Source organism: Battus philenor, unplaced genomic scaffold (genome assembly GCF_028537555.1).
Source record: "Battus philenor isolate CCGP_79_NKW_IND1 unplaced genomic scaffold, ilBatPhil1.0.hap1 SCAF_32, whole genome shotgun sequence".
NCBI classification, from domain to species: Eukaryota; Metazoa; Arthropoda; class Insecta; order Lepidoptera; family Papilionidae; genus Battus; species Battus philenor.
The window spans coordinates 561,625-577,903 of record NW_027181696.1 but is presented as its reverse complement, the minus strand read 5'-3'; the positions used below and the strand labels follow the sequence as shown (position 1 = coordinate 577,903).

General features: G+C 40.8%; 1 protein-coding gene across 1 annotated transcript; it reads right to left on the bottom strand.

The window, feature by feature from the left end:
* Window positions 1-5,397: 5,397 nt before the first annotated feature.
* On the bottom strand, window positions 5,398-5,982 carry LOC137927536 (uncharacterized). Its single transcript, XM_068771326.1, has one exon. The coding sequence runs from the start codon at window positions 5,980-5,982 to the stop codon at window positions 5,398-5,400; it is 585 nt and encodes a 194-aa protein (XP_068627427.1).
* Between the last annotated feature and the right edge of the window lie 10,297 nt (window positions 5,983-16,279).

Below are 16,279 nucleotides of genomic sequence, written 5' to 3'. Positions count from 1 at the left end.
CGAAAATCAACAACAGGTGTTTCGTTTATACTGCACGAAATTTGAAGTTTTTTTTTTAATATTTTTTTATTAGAAGCAATCAAAAATAAAAACTAAGACGAATGTATTAATCGACCAGCGGAAGAATCTCCCCACAGCGTTACATTAATACTGCATAGATTTAAAAATTTAAAAGTTAGGTTACGTCTCTTGTATCAATTTTGGAAGAAAAATGAGACTTTCTCAGAAAGTCTTGAAGCGAAAATCAACATCAGGTGTTTCGTTTATGCTGATTGAAATAGTATTTGTCTTTTTATAATATTTTTTATTAAAAGCAATCAAAAATGAAAACTAAGACGAATGTATTATTCGACCAGCGGAAAAATCTCCAACTAGCGTTACATTGATACTGCAATGATTTAAAAATTTAAGAGTTAGGTTACGTCTCTAATATCAATTTCAGAAGAAAATGAGACTTTCTTAGAAAATCTTGAAGCGAAAATCAACATCAGGTGTTTCGTTTATACTGCTTGAAATATGAAGTAGTCTTTTTCATATTTTTTATTAAAAGCAATCAAAAATGAAAACTAAGACGAATCTATTAATCGACCAGCGGAAAAATCTCCACCTAGCGTTACATTGATACGGCATAGATTTAAAAATTTAAGAGTTAGGTTACGTCTCTAATATCAATTTCAGGAGAAAATGAGACTTTCTTAGAAAATCTTGAAGCCAAAATCAACATCAGGTGTTTCGTTTATACTGCTTGAAATTTGAAGTTGTCTTTTTAATATTTCTTTATTAAAAGCAATCAAAATTGGAAACTAAGACGTATTTACTAATCGATTAGCGGAAAAATCTCCACCTGGCGTTACATTGATACTGCATAGATTTAAAAATTTAAAAGTTAGGTTACGTCTCTTGTATCAATTTTTGAAGAAAAATGAGACTTTCTTAGAAAATATTGAAGCGAAAATCAACATCAGGTGTTTCGTATATACTGCTTGAAATTTGAAGTTGTCTTTTTAATATTTTTTTATTAAAAGCAATCAAAACTGAAAGTTTAGACGAATCTATTAATCGACCAGCGAAAAAATCTCCACCTAGCCTTACATTGATACGGCATAGATTTAAAAATTAAATAGTTACGTTACGTCTCTAATATCAATTTCAGTAGTAAATTAAGACTTTCTTTAAAAATCTTGAAGCGAAAATAACCATCAGTTGTTTCGTTTATACTGCAAAAAATATGCAGTTGTCTTTTAAATATTTTTTTTTATTAAAAGCAATCAAAATTGGAAACTAAGACGAATGTATTAACCGACCAGCGGAAAAATCTCCACCTAGCGTTACATTGATACGGCATAGATTTAAAAATTTAAAAGTTAGGTTACGTCTCTAATATCAATTTCAAGAGTAAATTAAGACTTTCTTAGAAAATCTTGAAGCGAAGATAAACATCAGTAGTTTCCTTTATACTGCTTGAAATATGAAGTAGTCTTTTTAATATTTTTTATTTAAAGCAATCAAAACTGAAAACCTGCTCTGATCATCACCCAAAATATTGAGTCGTTCAAGAAATCTTTGGAGGCAGCAGTGACCGAGTTTCCAATGGAAACCGTTTGTAAATCCATCGACGAATGGCCCTATCGTCTAAAAGCGTGCGTCAAAGCTAAGGGTGGACACATTGAATAACTAGTTTAGTATATTAACATATCCTTTTCACTCTACATAATCACATGTAAAACTTTAGCATAAAGTTGTTTTTTAGCTATTATCGGATATTTTTTTTGTAACGTAAGTTTTTGCTAGACCAGGTATTATTTATATTTTAATATTATTCGTGATTATTTGACATTTTAACAGAAATGGACGTAAATACACAAGGTTGTAGGAGTGGTCGTGGTACGGTAGCTTCTTGTGCTTCGGTAGTTCGTCGGTTGTATCTCGTTCGTCGATTGCTTCTCGTTCGTCGGTTGCTTCTTGATCTTCAGTTGCTTCTTCCTGCGTTGACCGCACCTCCGCTAGCCCTTATAATGAGCGCGGAGACTCTCAACAGCGCGATGCAGATTTTCGTTGCGTCTACTGTGGCGCCATCTGTCATGTATCTGTTTCACTGCCGCCGCCGCCATGCGATTGACGGTCACGTGGGTAAGAGCTTGGTGTTTGAGTGGCGCGCGATAAGCACGCCACATCACTCCCCCGCCCAGACCGTATCTATGGTCGATAACAATTTGGTAACCTTACTCTTCTGCCGCTCCGGGTCCTCTCGTCTCCGTCTGAGGTAGTAGCAGTTGAAGTGGTTGAAGTGGCTGTAGCGGTTGAAGTATTGGTAGTGGTTAAATTAGTCGACTTGGGGATTAGAGGGATGACCTGATTAGGGACTTGATCTTCCCTAGTCAGATAGGCAGGTTTCAGTCTGTCGACTGAGACAGTAGAGGGCTTGCCCCGTAATTCTATTGTGAAGAATTTTGGGTGTCTTTCTAAGACCTTGAAAGGACCGGCATATGGGGGTTCGAGAGCACCACGTACATGATCTTGACGGAGAAAGACGTGAGAAGTTGTATTAAGATCACGTGGTATGTAAAATGGCACTTTGGTGTGCCAAGACGAGGGTTTCGGGGACAAGTTCGCCATGTGTGCTCGAAGTCTTGTTGCGTACTGGGTAACGTCAGCTGTAGTGTAGTCGTCCACCGGAGTGAGGAACTGGCCAGGCAGTTGAAGTGGCTCGCCGTAGACGAGCTCTGCTGGGCTGGCTTGCAGATCTTCTTTCCAGGAACTCCGGATCCCCATGAGTACGAGTGGAAGTGATTCAGTCCAACTCGATGTGTCGTGGCACATTATGGCTGCCTTCAGCTGTCGGTGCAGGCGCTCCACCATGCCGTTAGCAGCTGGGTGATAAGCAGTGGTGTGAAGATGTCGGGCGCCAATCATGGTAGTAAGAGCCTTGAAGAGGTGGCCCTCAAATTGGCGACCACGGTCGGTAGTCACTCGCGCGGGACACCCAAATCGGGCTATCCATCCGGACACGAGTGCAGCTGCGCAGGTTTCTGCAGTGATGTCTTGTAGTGGAATTGCCTCAGGCCATCTTGTAAATCTGTCAATGACAGTGAGGCAATATATGTAAGATGAAGATAGCGGTAAGGGTCCTACGAGGTCGATGTGGATGTGGGAGAACCTTGCAGATGGGGTAAGGAAGGAGGAGAGCGGAGCACGGGTGTGACGGGTAACTTTACTTGTTTGGCATTTCATGCATTGCCGAGACCACTCTCTACAGTCTTTGCGTATCCCTGGCCACACAAATTTTTGTGCGACCAGCCGTGCTGTAGCTGAAATTCCAGGATGATTCCAGTTGTGGACTATGTCGAAGGCTTGGCGTCTGAAGTTTGGCGTGATGTATGATCGCGGTGGATGGACGGAAGTATCGCAGAAGATAGGAAAGTTGCTGTGTACTGTAGACCTTTTTTCGAGTTGCAAGGCCGAGCCACGCAGAAGCAGATTTTGCAGTTCTGGATCATCGTCCTGAGATATTGCAAGTTTGTCGTAGTCAAGTGCCACCGCGAGTTCCTCCACACGTGAAAGAGCGTCCGCTACTACGTTGTCTGGTCCGGGTATGTACTTAATGTCTGTCGTGAATTGGGATATAAAATCTAAGTATCGAAACTGTCTTGGCGAACAATGCTGTTTGCTGGTAGTAAAGGCAAAAGTTAGCGGTTTATGATCCGTATAGATGGTGAATGACGCGGTTTCCACCATGTGTCTGAAGTATTTTATGGCCTCGTAGACCGCTAGAAGTTCTCTGTCGTAAGGGCTGTACTTTTTCTGCGTAGGCGATAGTTTACGGGAGAAGAACGCTAGAGGCTGCCAGATGTTGTTTTTTAGTTGTTGTAACACTGCTCCAATAGCCGTGTCTGAAGCGTCGGTGACAATTGCTAACTTTGCCAAGTAATCTGGGTGAGCAAGAAGTGCAGCGTTGGAAAGCGAATTTTTGCAGTCTTCAAAAGCTTTTAGAAGCTCCGGTGTCATGTCTACTGGATGAGAGCCTTTAATTTTAGGTCCCTGTAGAACTGAATTGAGAGGCGCTTGGTGTTGGGCAGCCTTAGGGATAAATCTGCGGTAGAAATTTAGCATCCCTAGAAAACGACGCAGCTCTTTTACAGTTTGGGGAACGGGGAACTCTCTTATGGCTTGTATTTTCTCATCCAAAGGTTTACTTCCAGCACCAGATACCTCATAACCCAAAAATTTGACGACCTCCTGTCCAAATACGCATTTTGACGTGTTGATGAGTACGCCATATTGTTTAAGTCGATCGAAGAGCTGGCGTAGGTGCTGTTTGTGTGTTTCTCTGTCAGGAGAGAACAGGATAATGTCATCAACATATCCGTAGCAGAAATCCAGGCCTGATAGTACTTCGTCGATGAAGCGTTGGAATGTTTGAGCCGCGTTTCGAAGTCCGAAAGTCATGAACGGGAACTCAAACATTCCGAATGGCGTCGTGATCGCCGTTTTTGGAATATCCTCGGGATTTACAGCGATCTGATTGTACGCTTTCACGAGATCAACCGTAGAGAAGATGGAGCATTCTGACAGCTGGTGGGCAAAATCTTGAATATGTCGGATAGGGTATCGATCAGGTATAGTCCTGGCGTTAAGTGCTCTGTAGTCACCGCAAGGTCTCCAGCTGTCATCTTTCTTTTTTACCAGGTGAAGAGCAGAAGACCATGGACTCTCTGAGCGTCGAGCTGTACCAGCTGCCAACATTTCCTCGAACTCCTTCTTGGCTGCCTGAGAACGAGCTGGATCTAGACGTCGTGGCTTACAAGAAACCGGCTGACCTGGAGTGGTTCTAATGTAGTGCATCGTGGAATGTTTCGAGGCACCACGCATGCCTGCAGGCCTCGTAATTTCGGGGAGCTCGCGTAGAATCTCGTGGAACTCTGTATCTCCGCTAAAGGCTTTAACGGAAGAGATGTCGTCGATAGTTTCTGCGTTTTCTGAAATTGCGGCTACATGTAGAGTAGTGATACCATCAACCAGACGCTGGTTTCTGCAGTCGACTAGCAAGTTGTAGTAGCTAAGAAAATCTACGCCAATGATGGGCTTAGACACATCAGCTACCGTAAAACTCCATGAAAAATCGCGACGAAGACCGAGGTTGAGATGCAGGTGAATAGGGCCGTAAGTGTGAATAATACTGCCGTTGGCTGCGATGAGATCGTACTTGGATTTAGTGCAGGGCGTCTTGACGGCTGAACGTGGAAAAACGCACAAGTCTGAGCCAGTGTCTACCAGGAACTGCATTTTTGACACACGATCGGTAATGAAAAGGCGGCCTGCGGATGGCGGGCAGTCGTTGGCCGCTACTTCCGACCGCCCTGTTCGTTTCCCGCCTGGAATGTGCAGTGTTGTCTGCATTTAATCGCTTTGGAGCCGTAAGTAAGTGTAGTGGTGAAAACAGTATGGGTGGTCTGGCGGTGGTTGTCGTGGCGTCGAACGACTTCGGAAGCGGTTCCTCTCGTATTTAGATTCTGAGCGAGCACTATTTCTGCCGTTTCGAGATGTAAAGGCGGCTACTTGTCTAGTTAGCTCACTGACTTGTCTGGTAAGCTCCTCCAGCGTTGAAGACGAAGCGCTGCCAGAAGAAGTAGTCGCCATGGAGATCTGCGGTGTGGTAGGGGCGATTTCGTACACTTTGTCCGCCAGCTCCCCCAGCTTTTCTAAAGAAAGGTCTGTCTGTGAAGCAATCACTGTTTGTATGTTTTGAGGTAGACCGTTAGACCATATTGATTTTACTATATGCGAAGGTACTGATGGGCCTGCTAAATCCTCCAAGTAGCGTAGGAATCGTGAGGGTGTCCTATCTCCGAGCTCTTCGAACATTAGTAATTGCTTCACGCGTTTCTCTTGTGAAGCTGACAGGCGTCGTATAAGTTCCGTTTTTAGTTTTTCATATTTTTCATGCCAGACAGGCTGAACTGGCACTCCAGCTGTGAAAACCATAGGGCCGGCTCTTCAGGCCAAAATGGGGGTACTCTTACGCCAACGCGTAACACTTCGGCGATTTTGCGGTCGTCGTTACTAGGCTGACTCATATTGTGGTTTATCTGCGCGTCTTCCGAGTGTGGTATCAGCTGGGTCCGGAAGGTGCTTCTCGTTGTCCTTACTCGGGGTCACCAGTGTAGGAGTGGTCGTGGTACGGTAGCTTCTTGTGCTTCGGTAGTTCGTCGGTTGTATCTCGTTCGTCGATTGCTTCTCGTTCGTCGGTTGCTTCTTGATCTTCAGTTGCTTCTTCCTGCGTTGACCGCACCTCCGCTAGCCCTTATAATGAGCGCGGAGACTCTCAACAGCGCGATGCAGATTTTCGTTGCGTCTACTGTGGCGCCATCTGTCATGTATCTGTTTCACTGCCGCCGCCGCCATGCGATTGACGGTCACGTGGGAAAGAGCTTGGTGTTTGAGTGGCGCGCGATAAGCACGCCACAAGGTAAAGATCGTGCATGCGTGTGTGCGTGTGTGTTATTTAAATCCATTTCTATTACGATCCAAATGCGTTAATAACATAGTTGTCGCTCCGCAGATGATTAGTGGCGCTAAGGTGTCCGGAGGCAAGGCGAAATCAACCGGGGCGACCGCTCAGACAGTTCCAGTTCAAGCGCAGTGTGTCCAGGTGCAGCCGGTGCTCGGAACGCAGCAGCTTACACGGGCACAGATCATCAGCCCACTACAGGTAATACTTGTCACTTCGCTTATCACTACCATAAACATTATGCAGTTGAACTAGAGATAAAAAAAAAAATTAAAAACTTTGATATTAGCAACCTTACTGGATTTCGTACATAAGTGGTCAATTTAAATTGTCCTATTATTTATTGTCTTTGTTACGTACTCAAAAAGAAGATCAATAAATACTTGTATGCTATTTGAGAAAGTTAAAATCGAAATTGACCTGATAGCGGACAGCGCTGCACCGGTCACTGGGGGAAGACAATGCCTTGCACTGGGAGTGTCTATCAGCCGTAGGAGAAGCTGAAAGTGCATGTGACTGATTTCGAATATAATTAGTTGAACAGAATAATACGTGTGTGTGTGTGTGTGCGTGTGCGTGTACGTGTGCGTGTGCGTGTGCGTGTGCGTGTGCGTGCGTGCGTGCGCACCTAAATACCAGATACTTGTCTATTTCCATACTATGATGGTCTGAAAAAATTTGCCCCATATGATAAGGACTGCCAATGTATATATTTTCTAACGTGTACAGTAAAGAGTAATATGTCTTTTTTAAAAATAATAAGTCATTAAATCTCCTCAAAATTCATAAATTCAAGATGTCCCAATACAACTGTGCATTATTATGGAACTAATCGGTATATTTTGTTGCCTTTAGAGATGTTTGTTATGTTCAGCCCAAGTTATAATAAGCAGTTCGGCTTGCGAATTGAAACCCCTCTTCTCGCAATCTAATTAACGAATTGTTTGAAAATAAAATGCTTTCGCGAATCCCAAGCTCGCAAAAAAATTTGTCACTTTTAGTTAGTAAATAACATGAGTTTGGTTTTTGTTATTTTGCAAGTATGTCGCAACTGCGCATCGTCAATTTTTACAATGAGAACTTTAATTAAGGCATTACAGCACAATACAACGGCAGTACGAGCGTCATGTCACAGCGCGGTGACGAAACATGGAAATTTTGTTTGACTGCACTTGCGAACACCTGTACATATATTTACGAAATTATTGTTTATTTATTTGAATGCAATTGCGAATATCCTTATTTTATCGCATGTTATGTGGAACGTTCTTAGATTGGCAGCCGGTGTTTTTTATTAGTTGATCAGCGAGTGCGCGTGTAGTAAAACAGGTGCAAAACATGAGTCAATAATGACAGGAAAAGACAACTCGCACGGGGCATGATGTCCTTGTGGGTTGTCCATTTTATTTGTTGTTACCTGTTTTTTCTTACAATTAACTTTTGAAGTTCGCATGTTATTACTTTGTTAATTTATATATATAAATATATAAATATATATATGTGGACTAGCTGACCCGGCTACGCGTTGCTGTGGCTAAAGTTTTTGTTATATTACATTATAGTAAACAATCTAATTTGACTCCTTATTTGACTTTCTACTACTACAACCCTTTAGTACAATGAAATTATTTATGAACAAAGACGAAAATGTTGATGTTGGTATACAAATTCACTGGATTGAGATTTGAAGGGGAAGTACGTTGAACACAATTAATTAAAATGTTATTACACTTGATATTAAGCAGAAATCAATAGGTACAAAATAAAAATTTATCAGATTTATTATTTCTATTTATTTTATAACAAATATAAGTATAATACAGTATAATACAGTAAATAACATGTGACGCTTAAACTCATAAATGAGGTATGCAAGGCAGACAGTCTTAAACTTTTAAACATTAATATCTATTTTTTTGAATTATAAATACTTTCAATTTCAATTTAATTTAACACCAATCGATGCACAATGTTTTTGGTTAACCTGTCTTTAGCTAACACAAATAGATTCGACGGTTTCCCAAAACGTGAACACGCAATATATAGTTGCCCATGAGAAAAACATGGATTTTCCAAATCTAAACCACAAATGGACATTGTTTGACCTTGAGATTTATTTATAGACATGGCGAAAGCTAAACGAATTGGAAACTGTAGCCTTTTGAAGGGTACGGTAGAATCTGATGGTATCATCGGAATACGTGGCAGCAGGACCACTTTTCCTTTAAACTTCCCAACCAAAATGGTTTGCTTCAAGAATGTTTCCGGTGATCTTTTTGATGACCAAACGCGTACCGTTACATAATTGAGGTGGATTCAAATTACGGAGGAGAATAATAGGGGAACCAATCTTTAATCGAAGATTATGTGGTGGCATTCCAGGGATATCTAATGAATTTAAAAATTCAATCGGAAAATTTACACTTTCATTTTCATCAACAACAGTATCGATTGATTTAAAAGACATCAGATCGCCTGGTAACAACTGTTGTATCTGGAAGTTAATTTCATCAACATCAACGTTTTTGGCTGCCAAAATCGTCCGTTGACTAAGCCATTCATGATTCAAATAATTATTCTGTATATCCGGGAAAATACTCTGAATCAATTCATTTTTATCCTGAACAACAGTGCAAAAATTGTCTGGTAGTTTAATGCATTGCGTATTTAGTTGCAGTTCTATTTTACCGTTCCCAATTTCTAGTAGTTGTTCGGAAAATATTTGTGCTGATGGATCATTTTGCAATTGTACTCACATATTTAATCGAAGGTCAATCGAAGTGTTTCAACACTTCGCCATAAGAATGATTGTTTCAAACATGCATTAATCTCATCTGCGAAAGTAGAGCGAGGTATAACCGGTAAGGTCTGCCGGAAGTCACCAGACAAAAGTAAGATAGCACCACCGAAAAGTTTATTATTGCTGTTTAAATCTTGCATAGTTCTGTTTAATGCTTCAAGTGAATATTTGTGTGCCATTGTGCACTCATCCCAAATTATTATAGAACTCTTCCGCAACACTGCAGCTATTCCACTATTCTTTTTGATGTTACACATTGCATCTGGTTTATTATGAACGTCCAATGGCAGCTTGAATGTTGAATGTGCTGTTCGCCCACCATCCAGTAAAGTAGCCGCAATGCCTGACGATGCTACTGCTAATGCGATTTTTTGTTGCGACCGTATTTTGGCAAGAATCAACGATATTAAAAATGTCTTACCGGTTCCACCGGGTGCATCCAAGAAAAAAAAACCGCCTTGTTCAGCAGCAACAGCCAGCATAATCCGATCATAAATAATTTTTTGTTGTGCTGTCAGTAACGGTTCACTGTTCATGATAATTGTTGCTAAACTTCCATGGTCGTATTGATTTTCTCGTTGTAAATCGGTGGCTGGACGATTAGGTGATGGCATACCATAATGATTAAGTGGTAAATTTGAAATAAGAACACATAAATCCTCGATTAAGACCAATGCTTCATTGTACATCTCTGGTGTATAATCTATGTTTTGGGATTGATTTGTTTGTCTAATTCGGTGCAAGATGTCTTCTGTCATACAATTTTTATATTTTTCCCACAAAGTTTGTGCTTGCGAGGGATAACATGTCGTCAAAATAATTGCAAACAACTGACGAATGTTATTCGGTGTTGATGTCAACGCAGCATTAGCAAGCGTTAAGTCCCAATGGTTATCGTCTTCTAGCAATTGCAGTTCACGACATGCATCCTGGTATGTATTGAATACTCGACCATTAACTGTTCGTAAAAATTCAAAAGACGTTGGTCCGGGAACATTCACCAATAACAAACGTAAATAGAAGCACTCACGTTGCTTTGGATGTACCGTGTAAAGTCTCCCCAATGTCTTAGCTTTGAATATGCCTGTTATGGAAGGATGTGGTTTTCCTTGTTTCCGTGGCTTCCATTTTTTACTGGATTTGTTCCATGTGAAATAACGTGGAACATCACCATACACCAATGTCTTCGCGAATTGGCCAAAAACATCAGGTTTTTGACACAATGTAAAAAATTCAGTTAGAGTCATTTTCGGAGCTTCGAACGCTCTTTGGAGAACATTTTCTTCAGTGAAGTATACACGTTGACCGTTTTTAAGATGTATTGCCAGATGTTGGACATCAGGATCTCTTTCGTGGATGGGAAAGCTGAGAATATGCCAAATAGCTTCATTGCTGCTAATGTATCTGCCCATTTGGTATCGTGCTATTTCGTCATTTTTATTAATGTTTTGTACTTCAAATATGGCCAAATCACTGCCTTTGTTTACATAATTACAAATATACTTAATTGATTTAACAGAACTTATTTGATCGATTTCTTCAGGACGGATTCTATCTTTAAGCCAAACCAAAATGTGGGCATGAGGCAAACCTCGCTTTTGCCACTCTATCGTATACAGCCAACAACGTGTGATACCAAAAATTGAATATTTAACAATAAAATCAATAAAGGATTTCAATTTTTTTTAAACACACGTGCAGTTAAATCATGACGATGAATGGCTTGTTGTCCTGGCAATAGTAAAGTTTGTATCTCTTCCTAATTCGGATTACATGTGAATGTAATAAATAAATCCGGTCGGCCGTAATGACGTACGTAAGTCATCGCATCTTGCATGTATTCCTGCATGTTCCGTGGACTGCCGATGTAGCTTGAAGGTAAAATGAAAGCATTACCGATGTCATTGGGATTTAAATTTCCATCGATGTTTCCAGCAACAGCATCTCGAAGGTGAATATACTCTTCAGATCGGAGTTTGGTCTGATTCAACCTGATGAATGTTAATCTCTCCGTTTCAATTTTAACATACATTTTAACAACATATTTGTGATATTGTCGCTGACAGTTCAATATGAGATTGTCTTCATTTTCCCGAATCATTAGGCGGTATGAATAATAGTTCATTGAATTGACTTTTTTGTTGATTTCAGAACCTGTAAATAGATTTTGTTTTAATAACATTGAAATATAAAATTAAAATACATAACGTAGTGACTGAGTTATTATTTCCATACCCAAAATAATATTTTAATTACCTGTAATGGGATTTATCATTTTTACCGAGAGATCATAGCCATCTTCACCTTGCCAAAATGTAATGGGATATTGTTGTGCATCATATGAGCGATGTGTTTCCTTTATACATTGTAATTGATCATTCCTACAATGTAAAACAATATCACGGGATTCCAAGTTTTCTCCAACTACAACGATAGCAACTTCATCGATAGTTGGTGCATTTAAATGTCTTGCATGTTGACCCGCAGGTGTTTTATCATCTTTTGTGACAATTTTGTGATTATCAGATGGCATCGGATCCAATGCAGTTTTAAACAATATAATCAATTGATCGTGTTCATGAAATAAAGTTTGTAATTGTTCTGCAATAGACCTCTTTACTAAATTGTTGAACGCAGATTAATTTCATGTGGTGAATTCTCTATCTGACACTGGTAGTAGTAAACCTGCTCTGTGATATATATTATTTGGCCTTGTATCTGTAAATAAAAAAAAATATTATGTTTGTACCAAACACCATAAAATAAAATTAATAAATAAGCAATGTGGGATATAGATTTATGGATTATCAGTGATTAAACTTAAATAATATTTGTTCCTAAAAATGATATCTACCTCCTAATCACTAAACAATATTTCATATCCTTCGATACCTCAATATGTAATATTTAGTTGTAACTAATATCTATCATCAAATAATTATATTGGGTTTCAAAATAATGAAAGTGTCACTAAAACTGAAACGCCAAATAATATGAAGACTAAGTGATCACATCTTAACTTGTTTGACAGAAAATATTGTTCACTAAAATGATTATGATCAACTGCTATAATACGTACCCTCGGCCTGAGGGTGGGTAGAGCCAAATTCTCTACTCGTCACTTGGGTAATACCTGTCCGGCGCGTCCACGTCGCGGGGGTGGGCACCACTCACAACAGTAGGCCGGAGTGAAATTGGTGGCCGAGTTCGGATAGGGACCTAGTGCCGCAGGGTATAGCGTGGCCCCTTGCCCAGGGTTACGGGTGAAGACCTTAACGGCTGCAAAGGCGGAGATGAAGTCCATTGGTACGGTAGAGCAGGCGGAAGAGGCAAATACCCCAGTCGCAAGCTGCCCTCACATATTGGGTCACAGGTTGCTCTGGAGCTACGCTGCCAGGTGGGGTGGTGTAGTAGGGTTGGTGATGAAGACCGCGGTCGGCAGAAGCACCCTTAGCTCTCCAAGAGAGTTACTACCTTAGCGTCAGGCGGCAGCCGTCTGTAAAAACCCAATTGCCAAAACAAATTCTCCTTATCATGAAAGTTACAAGAAATAATAGACGAGATCATACTAGGGCGTACCCCACAAGCGACGCAAATACTTTAGAGGCGAATAAAAGAGCGACAAAAGAAGACAACACTAGGGCGTCCCCCGCAAGCGACGTAATTGACACTCTGAGATTCGCTACGTGGAACTTAGGTTCCCTTACCGGTTGCACCAGCGAACTAAGTGAAGTCCTCAAACGAAGATACATTGATGCGTGTTGCTTACAGGAAACCAAGTGGAAGGGTTCCAAGTCTCGTGATATAGGACTAGGATTTAAACTAATATATAATGGAACATTAACACACCGAAATGGTGTGGCCATAGCTCTAAACTCTTGTCTGAAAGATAGAATCATTAGCATAAATAGGAAGTCTGACCGGCTCCTAGCCATGAAACTAGCGCTTGACAATCAGCCACCACTAAACATCATATCAGCATACGCTCCTCAAGTTGGATGCTCTAAGGAGGAAAAACAAGATTTCTGGGAGGACTTTGATGATGTGATAGCCTCTATAGGAGTTAATGAATTAAAACTAATCGGCGGTGACCTTAATGGGCACGTTGGCCATAAAACTCCAAATGGCAGTGAACACCATGGCGGTTTTGGCTATGGCAAGCTAAATCAAGAAGGACATAGTATTTTAGATTTTTCAAGTAGACACAATTTAATGATCATTAACACGTGCTTTGAGAAAAAGGAAGAGCACCTTATAACTTACAAAAGTGGAGGTAAGAAGACGCAGGTTGATTACATACTGGGAGAGAAAAGCTTAATATCTAGATTCAAGGACTGTAAGGTTATCCCAGGGGAAGCATTAACAAGTCAACATCGAATACTTGTTACGAAGTTCAAATTGCGGAAACCACTGAGAAATGTCAAAGATATAAAGTGTTAGCGTCTTATTAAAAGATGTTTGTAACACTTTATCAATTTATTTAACACACGAACAAATTTTTATTAGCGCTTGAGGGCGAGCAAAAAGGACGTGCATGTGCCCGCTGCACTAATTCGGCACACTAAGTTCGCCCGTCGGCTACGCTCGCCCACAAAATCTTACACCTATTATTCATTCAGACATCATATCAGTGTATATACGACTCCCACAGATAAAACACCAAAAATCAAATGGGCTAAACTGAACGGACCAGAAGGAAGCCGCTTATTAGAAAGTATTACAAACCATTTAAAATCTAACTTGGACAACGAGTACCAAAACGTAAATGAAATGTGGTCCAAATTCGAAGATCTAACGGTCCCGGCAGCAAAAACTATACTAGGAGAGTCAAAAGGCATAATTCCAAATAAAGACCCTAGTTGGTGGAACGATACCGTGAAAGCAGCAGTGCGGAACAAAAAAGAGCATTTCAAGGCTTGGCAAGATTCGGAAAGCGACGAGGACCTAAAGGCATATAAAATAACCAAAGCCCACACCAAAATTATCGTTGCCCAAGAAAGACAGAAAGCTAGAGATAATTTCTATAGACAGTTAGAGGAAAACACAGACGATAATGATATATACAAAATTGCTAAGCAGCGCCAGCGCAGTACATTGGACATAAACATAAATAAATATATCAGAGATGTTAATGGTAAACTCTTGACCTCAAATAATGACATTAACAAAAGATGGAAAGATTACTACGTCGAATTATCCAACGAAGAATTTCCAAGCGAAAAATTCCCCTTCATACGTGTGACCTCAGGGCCCATCGAAGCCATAACAGAATCCGAAGTTAAAGTAGCGATACTAAAGATGAAGAACAAGAAGGCTACAGGGCCAGATCAGATACCTGCGGAGATATGGAAGCGTGGAGGAATGGTAGCTATAAGGTGGCTTACGAAACTCCTAAATCTTGTCCTCACGTCCGTTACAATGTCAGACTCCTGGCGAAAGAGCTACTTAATACCATTTTACAAGCATAAAGGAGACGTTTCGCTTTGTGGAAATTACAGGGGGATAAAATTAACATCACACACTTTTAAACTCTTCGAAAGAATTATTAATAATAGACTGCGGCTGCTTACAACCGTCACGGAAAACCAATTCGGCTTCACTGCTGGTAAATCAACGTCGGACGCAATTCAAGCCATGAGAATTATTATGGAGAAACATAGATGCAATAAAGAAGATTTACATATTGTCTTCATTGACCTGGAAAAAGCTTTCGATAGAGTTGCAAGACAACTTGTATGGCAAGCTCTCAGGTCTCAAGGCCTCCCCGAAAAGTATGTCTCCATAGTAAAAGACATGTACTACAACTGCGCGACCCAGGTGAGAAGCCCGGCAGGACTCAGTGACCTGTTCGAAGTAACAGTTGGCGTTCATCAGGGATCCGCACTTAGTCCATTATTATTATTTAACTGCGTCATGCATTACCTCACAAAGGATATACAGAATGCCTTACCATGGTGCCTTCTATATGCAGATGATATTGTTCATGCAAACAAATCAGCAGATGATTTTCAGAGAGACCTGAACCTATGGATTAGAGAACTAGAATCCAACGGCCTCCGCATAAGTAGATCCAAAACGAAACACATGCACTGTGCATTTGCACCAACACCAACACAAGGCCATAGCAATCTGAACATCAGTGGCATTCCAATACCATCCGTCACTAAGTTCAGGTACCTAGGGTCGACCTTAAGTACCGATGCAGACTCAACCGCTGATGTCAAGAACAGGGTACAAACTGCATGGATGAAGTGGAGGGAAGTGTCAGGCGTTCTATGTGATAACCGTATGCCCATTAAGACCAAGGGTGAAGTCTACAAAGCAGTTGTCAGACCAGCTATGCTCTACGGCTCGGAATGCTGGACTGTAAGTCAGAGACACGAGCAAACACTTCATGTCAATGAGATGAAGAGGCTTAGATGGTCGGGTGGCGTCACTAGAATGGACAAAATACGGAACGAATATATCAGAGGTTCGTTTAAGGTAGCTCCGATCCCCAGCAAATTACAGGAAAAAAGATCACGATGGTATGGCCACATTCAACGAAAACCAGATGACCACGTAGTAAAAACTGCCTTAAGCCTCCCAGAATTCCCAAGAGGGAGAGGGCGTCCAAAAGCTACGTGGTGGTCTAATATCAGAAAGGAACTGGAAACCCTTCAACTTGATGCAGGGACAACCCAGGATAGAGTGGCCTGGCGCAAATTGATAAGGAGACCCGACCCCAAATAAAGGGAAAAGGGAAGGAAGAAGAAGAACTGCTATAATACATACCTTAAAAGTTGACATAAAATTTTCTCGAACTACATTTGTTGCCCCAAATGAAGTCATTTGAAAGCAATTGTAATATTGTTGGATATTTGTCAAAAAGTGTATGGAATCTGGTCCTATTCCCGAAACTAATGAGTACAATGGCTCTGGTGGTGGATGCAATGGTATCGATTTCACTTTATCATTTGCGCAACACAATC

Coding starts and splice junctions, on each gene's coding strand:
- LOC137927536 (XM_068771326.1), bottom strand. CDS start 5,982: ATGGTTTTCACAGCTGGAGTGCCAGTTCAGCCTGTCTGGCATGAAAAA.